Below are 16,381 nucleotides of genomic sequence, written 5' to 3'. Positions count from 1 at the left end.
AAAATGGAGTTGTTTAAACTAAATATTCTTAATTAACTGGTTCCATAGCCTTTTAGTCAGACTAACTGATAATTGCACAGACATGGTGGTGTAGCAGGAAGATTGGAATGCCAAGTTCAAATCCCAGGTGAGGACATGTTGAATAATAAATTACTGTATAAATTAACATGCAGAATGTAATCATGTATGTCAACATGTGTCAAATATTGAAAACATTGTATGTTAAAAGCACTGGTTGTGTGTGTGTAACCAGTTGCACAGCCTTTTTAGTTAAGATGCACAAATAATAATTTCTAGTTGAATGAACATATGAGACAACTTAAGCAAACACATTTTAAATTGACTGAATTTTTGCCAAAGTTTGGGCAACACATTTTTTGTTTGTTCAGGTAACACTTGGACCAAAAAGTTGAGTAAACAAAAAAAGGCTGTGGAACCAGTTACTTAATAATATTTTGTTGAAACAACTAGATTTGTGGGTGTTCTTTTTTACAGTGATAGTTATTTAACAGCAGCCATTTTCAATACTTACAAATTGAATACATTTTCATATGTGAGGATCTGAAGATAGATATTCCCCCCTAGATATTAATTAGGCCTTCCACTTACTCAACTATATTTCGTTTCCTGATACAGTTCCACTAATAAGCATGACATTTAAGCAATGTGCCCCCTCACATGAAATAATAAGTCTCTAGGACATAAACAGTGAGCATGCACACACACACACACACACACACACACACACACACACACACACACACACAGTCAATAAGTCTTTAAGTCTTTAAGTTACACACACACCTGGAAAAAAACAGAAGAATATACTAGACTATCAAATACCCAAATAAAATGAAAGCCTCACAAATCTCCATCAACTGGGAGGTCAATCCAGCCCGTTAATTGTGTCTGTTAATTACTTTGGGAATAAAACCTCAGTCTTTTCTCATGGAGGTGAGAGATTAACTACCAGCCACAACACGCCCACATGAAGGTGAATGAAGCCATTTGGAATGCCGTGGGTCGGAGTCGCGGAAGGAGGAGTTGAGGGTTTTTTATTGACTATGCCACAGTAGAGTGCATTGACAGCAGGCCTCAGGTCCATGTGAGCACTTACGGCGGGGACTTATTGAAATAATAAATAACCATAGTAAACGTGCTTGTTGTACACAGCGCAGAAAATGAGAGGGGGCTAGCTTTCATAAACAAAGGCATCTGAATGAGTGTAAAATACAGCCCAGTGGGGGAAAACAGGAGTGATGTGATTGGTGAGTAATTGGGTACTGGCTGGGGCTAGGGAGTCAAATGAGGATGTCACAACATGGAGACTTCTGTAGTCATATGGGATGATGTCTGAGGCAGGAGATGGGAGCTCCAACTGACAGCAGGCGGAATAAACTGGTCACTATGCATTAGCCTGTTTCTGAGAAGAGACGGGACCCCAGTGAAAAGCAATGAGGCCCATGCAAAGACAAAAAATTATACAACGAATAAAACTTGAAACTTGAAACAACGGAAAAAACGGGCATGTTAATCAGAAATAAGTAATTCAACAGTTGACTATGTAATACATTATTTAAATATATCAAGTGAATGACTGAGGTGAGCAATAACAGGAAATAGCGATTAACAGTAATACAATTTAGTAAATTATTGTATGCTACAGATATATCATTGTTTACTAATCATCATAGCCCTGTAAAAACAAGAATTGTGCCATAACCACAGGTGTCGACTCTGTAGAGTAAGAGAGACTGACGTATTTACTACACAATAACGCTGTACAGTCATCCATGAGAAGCTAGTAATTATGTATTACATAAAACATTTGGAAACAGACAATTAAGGGATACTAAATATTAGACTACATAATCCTTTAAGCAATAAGAAAGCGGATGAAATATATCCAATAAACATAAGCAGAAGCCTGACTGAATTAGGCTTGCGTTCCAAACCACCCAGTCTGTATTTGGCTTGAGGCTACTGTGTTGAAAGCCTTCTCTCCTTGAAACACTGCTATGCATTTTCTACCCAGACAAATACATTTGCATATTCATGAGTTTGCCACTGACAAACACTTTATTGATGTATAGGCTCCTGTGGGATGGAGGGATGGAGGACATTTAGTGGAAAAAAGGAAAGAAAACATAAAATGTTATGAGTCATCATTAAAAAGGCCTGGGTTCACAGAAGAGGAGAGCAGTGGTAAGTCCTTGGCTGAAGCGTGGCCGGATGCAGGGAGGGATGGCTGGATAGAGGGATGGCTGGGTGGATGAGGAGATGAGGGGTAGATAGAACTCAGAAGCAGCCGTGGGTGTGTAGTCATGCAGGCTCTGACTGATCAAACGTCTCCCTCTCTCCCCCTCTCAACCCAGTGCCGCAGTGCCCCTGTGACTGAGGGAGGGGTGAGGAACGGGAGATATAGAGGGAAAAAAAGAAGGGGAGAGTAATGGAGCCCAGCTAGTTTTTAATTGGCCATGGGGGAGCCCCTACCTGCATGACAATGAGCAGGTCAAAGACCAGGATGAAGGAAGCCAGGAAGGCCCTGGAGACCTCGTCGCTAGGCAGAAAGCCGCGGTTCAGGTTGTCCCAGCTTATCCAGTCAGTACTGATGACCAGCAACACCACCGACGTCAGAGTGATCAGGACCGTCCTGGAGGAGTGAGGAAGTAGAATTGCATTAGTTTCCTGTTAGTCACCTGGGTAACTCCACAGATTTACTAATTACTATTTTATTTTTGTCCATTTGTTACGGCAGACAACGAAAATGTGTCTTCTGCTCATTCCTCTAAAGTACATAACAACAATACAATAATAAGAGGACCTCATCATAGGTGTATGTAAATATTGATGTTGGTTACTAATTCTCTTAGGTATAATTTGATGTTTATCTGTGTGTTATTGACTTTGGATTTAGCAAACTATATTTTGCTCTTCTTTGTACTTGTTTCAATGTCATTCAGTCATTCAGTAATTATTACGTTGGTGTTGTGTGGGTTGTTCCATCCCCATGGTAACTGGCTGCATTGCAGATAGCTAGCGCCAAGCCATAACATGTTTCAAATGTTATGAGACACAGTTTGGTTTTTTCAATTCTAAAGTGGATTATTTTCAGCACTGTTATTGTGATTTACCAAGATTAATTGCTGCATAATGTCAAGATACATTCCTCAACATATTCATCAATCATACTTTCTCCTCAGTATTTGAGATGATGGCTCGTCAGAGTACAAATTGATTGTGACAGTCAGACTGGGGGCATCCATCAATAAGACAAAGGCTTCCAGAGTAGCCATGGAGACTATAGGTAACTCCCTTGCATCCTAATAGAGGAACAATCAATTGAAGAGTGTGGCTTTGAACTTCAATGTATTAGTCATTTATACATATGAAGAGTTTCATTCCCAAACTTTATATAGCAATTTTCAGAAATGTTGGTCAATTAGCTTTTATTGTTTAAATAAATTATGAATGATATTGGTGTGTTTTTCACTATCTAATCATGGCATGGGGTTGTTCAATGACAGACATGTATTTGTTTAAAATCTATCACTTGATGGTTTGATTTCAGAGCGACAAATAATCAGAGAAATAAGTAGTACTGCAGTCAAATGTAACAAATAACTACATTTTTTATAAAGAAATGTACAAATGATACATTTGTGACATCTATACTGTATATATATTTTAATAATTAAATACAGTAATATGAGATCTGTATGTAAAACATTTAGCAGAGGCTCTCATCCAGAGCGACTTACAGTAAGTGCATTCATCTTAAGATAGCTAGGTGAGACAACCACATATCACAGTCAAATATACAGGATACGAACATTCCATTCCAGCTAAACAATGGATAGCATTTTGCAAAAATAAATAAATAATCAAACACATCTAAAATCTATGAATTAAAAATCTGACAACAGTAATATTTTACACACATGAAGGTACCCATAAGAAATCATTTCGGACAAAAAACATAAATGTGAAAAATTGGTGGATATAGCGTTTTGGAAATAAACACTTCATATCGAACCACTCAGACAATACCACACTCCTTCAACAGTGTTCATGTTTCTACATAACATAAGCTAAAATATCCCTGACCCTGAAATGACCATAGTGTCCTCTGTCCTGTTCAATAACCACTACAGCATTAGGTTAATAGAAAAGGGCATCAACCTGTAATGTTTAACTGGCAGTAGCGAACAACATTCATGCTGACCTGGTGGAGTGACTGTGTGATATATCTTGGCCATTGATCGCTCCCTTGGGGTTGAGCATTATTGGACACAGTGTAACAGCTTGATCGGGTCATAGCCCTTGCTCTGGCTCAGTGAGGTAAAGACAGGTGTGTGTGTGTGTGTGTGTGTGTGTGTGTGTGTGTATGTATGTATGTGTGTTTGTAAAGGCAGGGGTATAGCTGGCCCTGTGAGCTTGCTGTGTCCATTGATTTCCTCTGCCTGTTCTTCTCATTAAATGTGCCGACACTGAGCAGAGGAAGATTAACAGGCCTATTGACTCTGTGTGTAACTGTGTGTAACCCCTAGCGGTTAAGAGCGTTGGGCCAGTAACCTAATTTTCGCTGGTTCGAGTCCCCGAGCCGGCAAGGTGGAAAAATGTGTGTTCTGCCCTTCAGCAAGGCAGTTAACCTCCAACAACAACTGCTACCCGGCCGCCGATGACGTGGACGTCGATTAAGGCAGCCCCTCGCACCTCTCTGATTCAGAGGGGTTGGGTTAAATGCAGAAGACACATTTCGGTTAAATGAATTCAGTTGTAAAACTGACTAGATATCCCCTTTCCCTTCCCTTCACACCTCCCATCCACACAGGGCTTTGTCTGAATACCCATACATGAATAAATGTATGCATGCTAATGCAAACACACATACTCATGAACCCTAGCATACACACACACACTCATGAACCCTAGCATACACACAGGTGATAAACACACACACATACACACGCTGATCGTGCTCAGGGGCAGCATATTGTATGCATTAGACTGGAGACAGAACCTACCAGAAGAGGATTATCCTGTGGTTGCCTTGTTTCCAGAACATTCTGGCAGCTTTGCCCCAGTCTGGGTAGTGCTGGTCCTGGAGCATCATGTCAGTAACCTGGGAAAGACCCAGGTTAACTTACCACATAATATGTGTGAGGGATAAATAAATTAACATGCTGTGGGTTGAAAGTACAGCACCAATACTAAGACTGCACTCAAACTGAGATGGCATTTTCAGTAATCCTGATTTTTTTTTATTGATCTCTGAATTAAACTCAAATATTAAATCACAGAATTCTGACACTCGTCAGGAATGGAATGAGATTGTGTTATTTCATTCTGAATACAGTGTCAAAATAGATGGTTAAGAATTTGCCATTCTGCATATGGAACACTGCAATGGAATGGCATAATCAATTCAAATAGTATTGCATTGTTTATATTCCTATTTTATATAGTCAATCATTAAAAGTAATCTAAGTTCATTTTCTTTGATCAACATCAATTTACATTTTAGAGGATTGTATGCACAACTACGCAAATCCAGACTTTCGGAGAAGGTACTTCATTGAGGCGAGGGTGCATTTTGAATAGGCCACATCTACTTCTATCAGATAGAGTGGAGAAGGATTTGGTTGAGAAAATCAGTTAAATCTTTCTGGCATGAGCAGTGTTGCAAAAACAGCCATTTTCTGCTCACTCATCTAGCGATGACACATTCTGAAATATCTGTTCTGTCGAGGAGAAGGAGACACACAGAGGTCGTCTTGAAAGTGCTTCGTTGAATTAATCGAATGTAAAAACCTAGAGAGTAATGTCTGGATTCAGCAGTTTGCCTTGCCCGTCCTTGCTCTAACTCTCTCTTACCCCTCTATATCCCCTCTCTCTTCCCTCCCCCTCTCTCTCCCTCTATCCCCCTCTCTCTCTCCTCCATATCTCCTCCCTCTCTCTGAAGTGTGTACAGTAGAATACTAATGGAAACTCTGAGGAAGCTTGTCAAGTTTTCTCCCCGTTGGTGTTGTGTCAAACTCCTTTCTCTTCCACCACAGGCAGTCCAATCCCAGATCCCAGCGGAGCTCTATCCTCTCTTTATGTTGACAAATGAACAGGGATGGGCTGGTGTAGAGGCACCCCTCACTGTCTCTCCTCTACTCTTAACCGCTATGTTTCTCTGCGTTTCCTGTGACCTCTGTTCTGTTCCTGGTGCTAAGGGTATAAAGACACATTCCACTGTCTTTGTGCTTACATTCTAGTTGCTGCTAATCAGTGTTGGGCTACTACAGGCTACAAATGGTTGTTGTCTCACCATCCACGCAGTCACAAAGTCCCCCATCCATGTCCCCACTGCTGCAATCTTCATGAAGCTCTCGTTCCTGATACCCATGTACTCTGTCACCATGTGAGGCCTAGAAAGAGAGAGAGAGAGAGGGGGGGGAGTAAGCGAGAGAGAGAGACAGGGGCAGAAAAGGAAAGGAGAGGATAAGAGAGAGGTAGAGGAGGTAGGGAGGAAATGGAAGAGAGTCAACAGAAAATAGGAGAAACAGAAAATGGGCACTGCGGCTGCTAAGTGTCATGATGCTAACTGTCAGATCCCATCCATATCAAGCTGGCCCTGTGAAAACAGTGTGTGGCAGGCGGCTCTACCTTCGAGGGGCCCTCAGGGTTGTAAACAATTTACACTGAACTGCTGTGAAATTTATTCAACAATACCATTCATTTGGCCCTAATCTACCTCCCAAATTTTTATGAATTATCTTTCCATTTTGCAAATTCGTACCAGTGTCTAGGTGAATTTAAATCAGCATTATCCAAAAGCATGAAACGACACTGTTACTTGGCGACCGGCACCATCCCTGATACACAGGTCTTTGGTGCAGGGAAAAAGATAGCATGCATTCGCTAGAGTCCTAGTTATCCATCCTCTATCTCCTCTTGTAGGTAGAGACAGGATGGGAGGCTTTTGTTCAGGGACTTCAGTCATCTTCCACTGGGAGAAACTGGGTCACAAGCCTTGTCTATCAACTACCTACCCACCGCTCCTGAAAGAGGAGAAGAAAAGGGGGTGAGGGAGGGTGGGAGGGTGGGAAGGAGGGAGTTTGATCTCCTGGCAGTGTCTTAGAGGCTGTGGAGCAAATGAGCCTCCTCCCTCCCTCCCTCCCTCCCTCCCTCCCTCCCTCCCTCCCTCCCTCCCTCTCCTCCCCCCCTCCCTCCCTCCCTCTCCTCCCCCCTCCCTCCCCCTCCTCCCCCCCTGCCTCCCTCTCCTCCCCCACCCCCCACAGGTCAATGCCTCATGAATAGAATAGATGGGCTGGCATGAATATAGCTCTGTAGGTTTTCCAGCGGGTCATTTCTGAAGTGAATAGCTCCACTCACCCTTGTTTGGCTCCGTGGCTGTTTTCCGACCTGCCACGCAATACCCATTAAATATTTCATAGGCTATGTCGACAGAGGCATCTGGAAAATGACAACCACGCCTGTTTTACTTTCCGATGCATGTATTTAATATGTTATTAGTGTTTACAGTGACATTGGTTTTGTGAATGAAAATACAATGGACCACACTTAACCAACTCTTTCAAACCGGTATAGGATTATCCCATTATATCCTATTAGGCAGAGCTTAGGCAGGTTTAAATGAAAGCTAATAGGCATTAATTTCCAATTAATGATAATTGCTCCTCCCTTTTCTCACTCATTCACACATAATTCCACTTATTAACAAAGCATAATAAAGACTTGAAGATGGACCTAGGGCAGAACTGCCATTATTAGCTATGACAAACCACTAAACCAAATGGCACTTGTATTCTTCTGCTGTTTTCTTGTTCTTTGAAGTCATGAAAATGAGCTGGTTTTGAAAAATACTGTTAGGCAGCTGTATTAAATATGATAGGGTGTGGTATCATTTCTTCCTAGCCATAATTTTGTCATACTTTTTATACTGCGCATGCTCTGTGTAGTTTGGGCGGGCGTCTTCTGAAGCTAAATGTGATGACAGAGTAAAAATGCTACTGTCCTGTTTCAAGTGTCTCCTATAATCTATTACAAACCACTGACCCCAAATAGCACCTGTTTTCTTGTCCCTGTATAGATAGTCTCTGTCTCTGTAGTCATGAACAAAGACAGTTTGTTAAAAAATACAGTTAAGCAGCTGTATTAAGGGTATAAAATAAATTATATGGCATCAATAATCTATTCACTAGGACTCTATGACAGGGCTTCATTAATGGAAATGTGAGGGGCATGGGTGACTTATCACCTTGCTTCGCCCACACATTAAAAAAACTTGATTAGAATCGGGATTTATACCTGGATTAAGTTAGTTCGATGCTCAGCAGCTTGGCCCCGGTCCAGTTGCCTAGGAGATCCCACAGGGAGTCGTTTAACCTGCCGCAATATTATAATCGATAGGCCTGGAAATGCTGTCTAGCCCCAGCTTGTCATTAAAGGTCCAATGCAGACGTTTTTATCTCAATATCAAATCATTTCTAGGTAACAGTTAACTACCTTACTGTGTTTTCAATTAAAATAGCCAAAAAGAAACAAAAATAGCTTCTTAGCAAAGAGCAATTTCTCAAGCAAATAGGACTGTCGAAGTGGTCTGAGTGGGGAGGGGAAAACTGAAAATTTGCTGTTAGGTTATTGGCAGAGAGGTTTGGAACTCTCTTTCTTATTGGTCTAACAACTAGTTTACCGCATAGTGATTTTTTTAAATCATCATTTTCACAATTTCACAGTATTATTCCAACCTCATAGTGTGGAAATATATATACAGTATTCAAAGTATTTATACCCATTGACTTTTTCCACATTTTGTTGTGTTACATCCTGAATTTAAAATGGATTACATTTATATTGTTTTGTCACTGGCCTACACACAATACCCCATAATGTCAAAGTGGAATTATGTTTTTAGACATTTTACAAATTAATAACAAATGAAAAGCTGAAATGTCTTGAGTCAATATGTATTCAACCCCCTCCCCTGTTATGGCAAGCCTAAATACGTTCAGGAGTAAAAATGTGCTTAACAAGTCACATAATAAGTTGCACTCCATGTGCAATAATAGTGTTTAACATGACTTTGGAATGACTACCTCATCTCTGTACCCCACACATACAATAATCTGTAAGGTCCCTCAGTCGAAGCAGTGAATTTCAAACACAGATTCAATCACAAAGACCAGGGAGGTTTTCCAATGCCTCGCAAAGAAGGGCACCTATTGGTAGATGGGTAAAAATGTAAAAAGCAGACACTGAATATCCATTTGAGCATGGTTAGTTATTAATTACACTTTGGATGGTGTATCAATACACCCAGTCACTAGAAAGATACAGGCGTCCTTCCTAACTCAGTTGCCAGAGAGGAAGGAAACAGCTCAGGCCACCATGAGGCCAATGGTGACTTTAAAACAGTTACATAGTTTAATGGCTGTGATAGAGGAAAACTGAGGATGGATCAACAACATTGTAGTTACTCCACAATAATAACCTAATTGACAGTGAAAAGAAGGAAGCCTGTACAGAATAAAATATAAAAAAACATGCATCCAGTTTACAAGGCACTAAAGTAATACTGCAAAAAATGTTGCAAAGCAATTTTTTGGTCTTGAATACAAAGTGTTATTTTTGGGGGCAAATCCAATACAACACATTACTGAGTACCACTCTCCAAATTTTCAAGCATAGTGGTGGCTGCATCATGTTATTTGTATGCTTGTAATCATTAAGAACTGGTGAGTTAATGGAGCTAAGCACAGGCAATATCCTAGAGGAAAACCTGATTCAGTCTGCTTTCCACCAAACACTGGGAGATGAATTTGCCTTTCAGCAGGACAATAACCTAAAACACAAGGCAAAATATACACTAGAGTTGCTTACCAAGAAGACAGTGAATGTTCATGAGTGGCCGAGTTACAGTTTTGGCTTAAATCTACTTGAAACTCTATGGCAAGACCTGAAAACGGTTGTCTAGCAATGATCAACAACCAATTTCACAGAGCTTGAAGAATTTTGAAAAGAATAATGGGCAAATTTTGCACAATCCAGGTGTGGAAAGCTCTTAGAGACTTACCCAGAAAGACTCACAGCTTTAATCGCTGCCAAAGGTGCTTCTACAAAGTATTGACTCAGGGGTGTGAATACTTATGTACAGTTGAAGTCGGAGGTTTACATACACCTTAGCCAAATACATTTAAACGCAGTTTTTCACAATTCCTGACATTTAATCCTAGTAAAAATTCCCTGTCTTAGGTCAGTTAGGATCACCACTTTATTTTAAGAATGTGAAATGTCAGAATAAAAGTAGAGAGAATGATTTATTTCAGCTTTTATTTATTTCATCACATTCCCAGTGGGTCAGATGTTTACATTCACTCAATTAGTATTTGGTAGCATTGCCTTTAAATTGTTTAACTTGGGTCAAACGTTTCGGGTAGCCTTCCACAAGCTTCCCACAATAAGTTGGGTGAATTTTGGCCCATTCCTCCTGACAGAGCTGGTCTAACAGTCAGGTTTGTAGGCCTCCTTGCTCGCACACGCTTTTTCAGTTCTGCCCACAGATTTTCTATAGGATTGAGGTCAGGGCTTTGTGATGGCCATTACATTTACATTTACATTTTAGTCATTTAGCAGACGCTCTTATCCAGAGCGACTTACAGTTAGTGAATACATATTTCTTTTATACTGGCCCCCCGTGGGAAGCGAACCCACAACCCTGGCGTTGCAAACGCCATGCTCTATCAACTGAGCTACATCCCTGCCGGCCATTCCCTCCCCTACCCTGGACGACGCTGGGCCAATTGTGCGCCGCCCATGAGTCTCCCGGTCGCGGCCGGCGGCGACAGAGCCTGGATTCGAACCAGGATCTCTAGTGGCACAGTTAGCACTGCGATGCAGTGCCTTAGACCACTGCGCCACTCAGGAGTATTGGCCACTCTAATACCTTGAGTATGGCCACTCTAATACCTTGACTTTGCTGTCCTTAAGCCATTTTGCCACAACTTTGGAAGTATGCTTGGGGTCATTGTCCATTTGGAAGACCCATTTGCGACCAAGCTTTAACTTCCTGACTGATGTCTTGAGATGTTGCTTCAATATATCCACATAATTTTCCTTCCTCATGATAACATCTATTTTGTGAAGTGCACCAGTCCCTCCTGCAGCAAAGCACCCCCACAGCATGATGCTGCCACCCCCGTGCTTCACGGTTGGGATGGTGTTCTTCGGCTTGCAAGCAACCCCCTTTTTCCTCCAAACATAACGATGGTCATTATGGCCAAACAGTTCTATTTTTGTTTCATCAGACCAGGGGACATTTCTCCAAAAAGTAAGATCTTTGTCCCCATGTGCAGTTGCAAACCGTAGTCTGTCTTTTTAATGGCGGTTTTGGAGCAGTGGCTTCTTCCTTGCTGAGCAGCCTTTCAGGTTATGTCGATATAGGACTAGTTTTACTGTGGATATAGATACTTTTGTACCTGTTTCCTCCAGCATCTTCACAAGGTCCTTTGCTGTTGTTCTGGGATTGATTTGCACTTTTCGCACCAAAGTACGTTCATTTCTAGGAGACAGAACGCGTCTCCTACCTGAGCGGTATGACGGCTGCGTGGTCCCATGGTGTTTATACTTGCGTACTATTGTTTGTACAGATGAACGTGGTACCTTCAGGCGTTTGGAAATTGCTCCCAAGGATGAATCAGACTTTTGGAGGTCTACAATCTTTTTTCTGAGGTCTTGGCTGATTTCTTTTGATTTTCCCATGATGCCAAACAAAGAGGCACTGAGTTTGAAGGTAGGCCTTGAAATACATCCACAGGTACACCTCCAATTGACTCAAATTATGTCAATTAGCCTATCAGAAGCTTCTGACACACGTGTAAATATTGTACTGTAAATTTTTTGAGTGCCTGTAATTATTATATTCTATTTCATTAAGCTTAATATTGTTTCGTTTTTTTCTTTCTTATTGTTGCCACATTCGAGAGGGAACCTGCAAGTAAGCATTTCATTGTACTGTGTACACCATAAACTTGAATTGACTTGACTAATCAGATCCAAAATGGCTCCCTCCTGGTAGAGGATCAGTACTGTAGCTACCATGAATAATCAGATCCAAAACGGCTCCTCGTGAAACATCAACACAGTAGTACCATGAATAATCTGATCCAAAATGGCTCCTTGTGGAATATCTCCACAGTAGTACCATGAATAATCTGATCCAAAATGGCTTCTGTGGCTCAAAGCAGTGCACCAGTTACGCCTCAATCTGCCCTCTCTATCAAACACAATTGGGTTTCTAAGACATCAATGTGATTGCTTGTACTCCACTGAGTCATCAAATTCCGCCTTGCCCTTCCTTTCTCTTCCCTGCTCCTTCTATCCACTAGTTTCTAAGCTTGTTTCTTCTGCCTGTGTTCTAAATCTCATGGCTAGTGACCCTGGAGGAACGTGGCAGGTGTGTAACCTCTGAAAGCCTCTGGGGTGTCTAGTCTTCTTTAATACACAGATAAGGCATTGAATCCTCTGTCATCTACACTGAGATGTTTTTCTTGTCTCCTCTGTGTGTGCAGTACATAAGACCACACAGTACACAGCGTTGGGGACTGGAGAATGGTAAACATAAGGACATAAAGCTGTCATGTAGGGCCTCTCTCCTATCACTCAATCTAAAACATCCATCACCCTCAGCCCACATATTGTATTCAACTTACTCCAGATAGAGTTCTTTAGTCTCTTATCACTCCACTGGCTAATACAGCGGGAGAGTGGGAGTGAATAACCAGCAGGCACTTTGCAGGCCACCACAAGTATCTGTCCACTGTATCAGTTTTCCATTACACTAGTCCTAAATTAAGTCTGCTAGTCCCAGAAGTAATACATCCACTTGACTTGGCCTTTACATGGTTATAAGTGATAAAACACACACACATGCACGCACACACAAACAAACACGCACGTACACATGCATGCATGCACACGCATACACACACACAAAATCAACTGAGAAAGATTTTATGAAAAATGATTGCTTGTAGAAGCATTAAAATGTTTCAAATGTTAATTAAAAGTTTCAAGTTGTTTGATGTCCCTCGAGGGAAGATTGGTTCTGCACTGTGTGTGGAATTTAGAAATGTCAGTGCTAGTTTTATAAATCATATTTTATGGAAAATTGTAAAATAAATGATGGCACATTCCTTGCAGAACTATAGCCATTAAGACAAGATTTTGAAATGCTCTCAATGACATAAATGCCTGGTGTGAAACATAATGAAAAGGTGGAGATTCACACACACACACAGACACAAACTGACACTGTATTAGGCTTTTTCCTATTTGCAATTCCCAATGGACTCCCTGACACAGTTGTCAAGGTTACTGCGTTGTGCTGTTGACAGTAGCTGTCTGTAAGTCTTTGCATGAGGATGACCTGTTAGAAGCCAACTCCCACTTAGGCCCATCCCCCTGTCCCAGAAAACAGCAGGAGAAGGTGAGCTGATAATGCTGAGGTAATGCCAGAACTGTCTGTCTCTCTGTCTGTGGTAGAATCTGTAACCTCTTTCAAATCAAATCAAATTGATACAGGTTAGTCGAGGTTAGTCGAGGTAATTGAGGTAATACGTACAAGTAGGTAGGGGTAAAGTGACTATGCATAGATAATAAACAGCAGCGTAGAAAAATGCAAATATACCCTCAGCTAAAATAATAACACTAGACAATACTACACCTGTGCTACTACAAACAAAACTGTTTTAGAGGTATGTGTGTGCGTGTGAGAAAGAGAGAAAGAAAGAGTAATAGAGAGAGTTTGTGTGTTTTATTTACCACAAGCTACATGAGCAGCAAGTCACGGTGCACGCTTAGCATCTAGGTCTCTCCACCCCCTGGTCATGGTTATGTTTGCTCTGTCACCAACGCCAGAACTCTGGTAGAGAAACTCTCCCATCCCTCTCAGTGTGATCAACAGGAGAGAACATAAATACCATAACATGCCATTTATTCTGCCTTTTAAATAAGTCTGTGGCATTACGCCCGCTCAGCTAGACAGACAGACAGACAGACAGGGACTTGCACGGAAGGAACACAGAGGGATGGTGGTAAACAGAGACAATGCTCTTATGTGTTGCTATAACCCTGCTCAGTCAGGGGGTGGCTGCAGTCATCTGCCTCTCGTCCCTCCATCCAGTTCTCCCTCCCTCTACCGGGTGAGGAGAAAAGAGCCACGCAGCCAGCCGCCCCCCTCCCTCCTTCCGTCCCATGCAGTGGTGTCGCCTGGTTGCAGCAGAGTCCCCGCTCATCCACATTAGGCATGATTAATGTGCGCAGCACCACACATTGGGCTGTCTTAATTCAATAACACTGCCTAATTAGAGTCTGCTTTCTGCCGGTAATGGTGGTGTAAGATGTCAGAATGGGATTGGGCTGCGTCAAACTCCCTGGGCGTTCACACTCCTCTGCTTTCATGCAAACAGCTCCCTAATCTGAATGTTACATTAAAAGGTAACACTTCATTTTAAGGGGTCGTTATTACAGTGTATTTACATATGTAATTACAATGTAAGAAGTATTGTATTTAATTGTAATCATTCATAGTTACACTGTAATAACAACATGTAACTGATGGTAATTGCACTCTGTAATTACAGTGGCGTAACAACGACTGCTTGTTACCATGCTTGTTACAAATGTTTAAGTCTCCGATAGCATCCCAACGCACCATATTTCTGCCTGCACAAACCATGTGATACGTTTTTGCCAATTGAAAACCAACCACCTCATTGACAGAACTCTGCAAACACATCCCATGTGATGGATGAGCCTATCTAGACACAAGCAAAGTGTGAAAGTGTTTGCTTTAAGTCAAATAATGGCATTCTGGTTAGTCTACAGCCCTTTAGCGACTCAAAACGTTTTTTATAGTATTTATGAAACAAGGCAACTAATTACAGTATAACGTTATTTATTTTGTATAGGTAAAGATGGATGGAGACAAAGGCAGGTACACTTACATTACCTCCCTACAGAGGACGCCGCTGACAGCTCTGATAAGGTCAGGCTCATTGCAGACCAGCATGTTGAGGAAGAGGACCATGAAGGCATTGGTTTATTTGCCAATGCCTTTTATTATTATTATGTACTATTAGGCCTACACTACCGGTCAAAAGTTTTAGAACACCTACTCATTCAAGGGTTCTACATTGAAGAATAATAGTGAAGACATCAAAACTATGAAATAACACATATGGAATCATGTAGTAACCAAAAACATGTTAAACAAATCAAAATATATATTATATTGGAGATTCTTCAAATAGCCACCCTTTGCCTTGATGACAGCTTTGCACACACTTGGCATTCTCTCAACCAGCTTCATGAGGTAGTCACCTGGAATGCATTTCAATTAACAGGTGGGCCTTCTTAAAAGTTAATTTGTGGAATTTCTTTCCTTCTTAATGCGTTTGAGCCAATCAGTTGTGTTGTGACAAGAAGATAGGCCTATTTGGTAAAAGACTAAGTCCATATTATGGCAAGAACAGCTCAAATAAGCAAAGAGAAACAACAGTCCATCATTACTTTAAGACATGAAGGTCAGTCAATACGGAACATTTCAAGAACTTTGAACGTTTCTTCAAGTCCAGTCGCAAAAATCATCAAGCGTTATGATGAAACTGGCTCTCATGAGTACCACTACAGGAATGGAAGACTCAGAGTTTCCTCTGCTGCAGAGGATAAGTTCATTAGAGTTACCAGCCTCAGAAATTGCAGCCCAAATAAATGCTTCACAGAGTTCAAGTAACAGACACATCTCAACATCAACTGTTCAGAGGAGACTGTGTGAATCAGGCCTTCATGGTCGTCACCGTTATAGTGCAATTCATGTATTGTTTAGTGTTGTGTTGTGGCTTTGCTGGCATGAATCTAAAAACATTTTTTTTTTGTTTGCCCCACCAAGATTTACATGCTAAAATCGCCACTGTGTATGGGATAAGGAAAGGAAAGCATACAAGGGTGAGGAACATGTAGGAGAGGGTCATGGAGGAGCCGAGGCAGGGGCCTCTGGTGGGCAGAGGAGTCGGCTATCTCGGAGTAGCTGCGGTGGACCTGGAAGTTGGTGTGCAGCCAGTGGTTGGTTGGCCGGCAGGAGTAGGAGGCAGGGCCAGTGGGTGAGTAAGAGGGGGGACCAGAAGGAGGTGAGGAGGGGGAAACAAGTGGAGAGGCGAGGGTGGAGGCGGTCTAGGGAGCATAATGTGTTTCTAAACCAGCCTGGCAAGCTCACATTCTGTTTCAAGGCAAGTGAAGGGAAACCAGTGGTCAATCTGGTTTCACTGGTTTCTATTCTATTCAACATCAATAAGGTGTGTAATCTTTAATATTT

The 16,381-nt window shown here is 41.6% G+C and overlaps 1 protein-coding gene across 1 annotated transcript in view; it reads right to left on the bottom strand.

The window, feature by feature from the left end:
• LOC311134506 (transmembrane protein 117-like) overlaps positions 1–16,381 on the bottom strand; it is a gene marked incomplete at both ends in the record, with an annotated part of 59,523 nt that overhangs the window by 12,981 nt on the left and 30,161 nt on the right. Inside the window, 3 exons of the mRNA XM_084168204.1 lie at positions 2,494–2,653; positions 5,028–5,125; positions 6,317–6,416. Coding sequence (XP_084024330.1) covers positions 2,494–2,653; positions 5,028–5,125; positions 6,317–6,416 — 358 coding nt within the window. The remainder of the gene's footprint in view (positions 1–2,493; positions 2,654–5,027; positions 5,126–6,316; positions 6,417–16,381) is intronic.

This window comes from Coregonus lavaretus (genome assembly GCF_964263955.1).
Source record: "Coregonus lavaretus genome assembly, chromosome: 9".
NCBI classification, from domain to species: Eukaryota; Metazoa; Chordata; class Actinopteri; order Salmoniformes; family Salmonidae; genus Coregonus; species Coregonus lavaretus.
The sequence above is the reverse complement of the archived record's forward strand: the minus strand, read 5'-3'. Positions and strand labels throughout refer to the sequence as shown.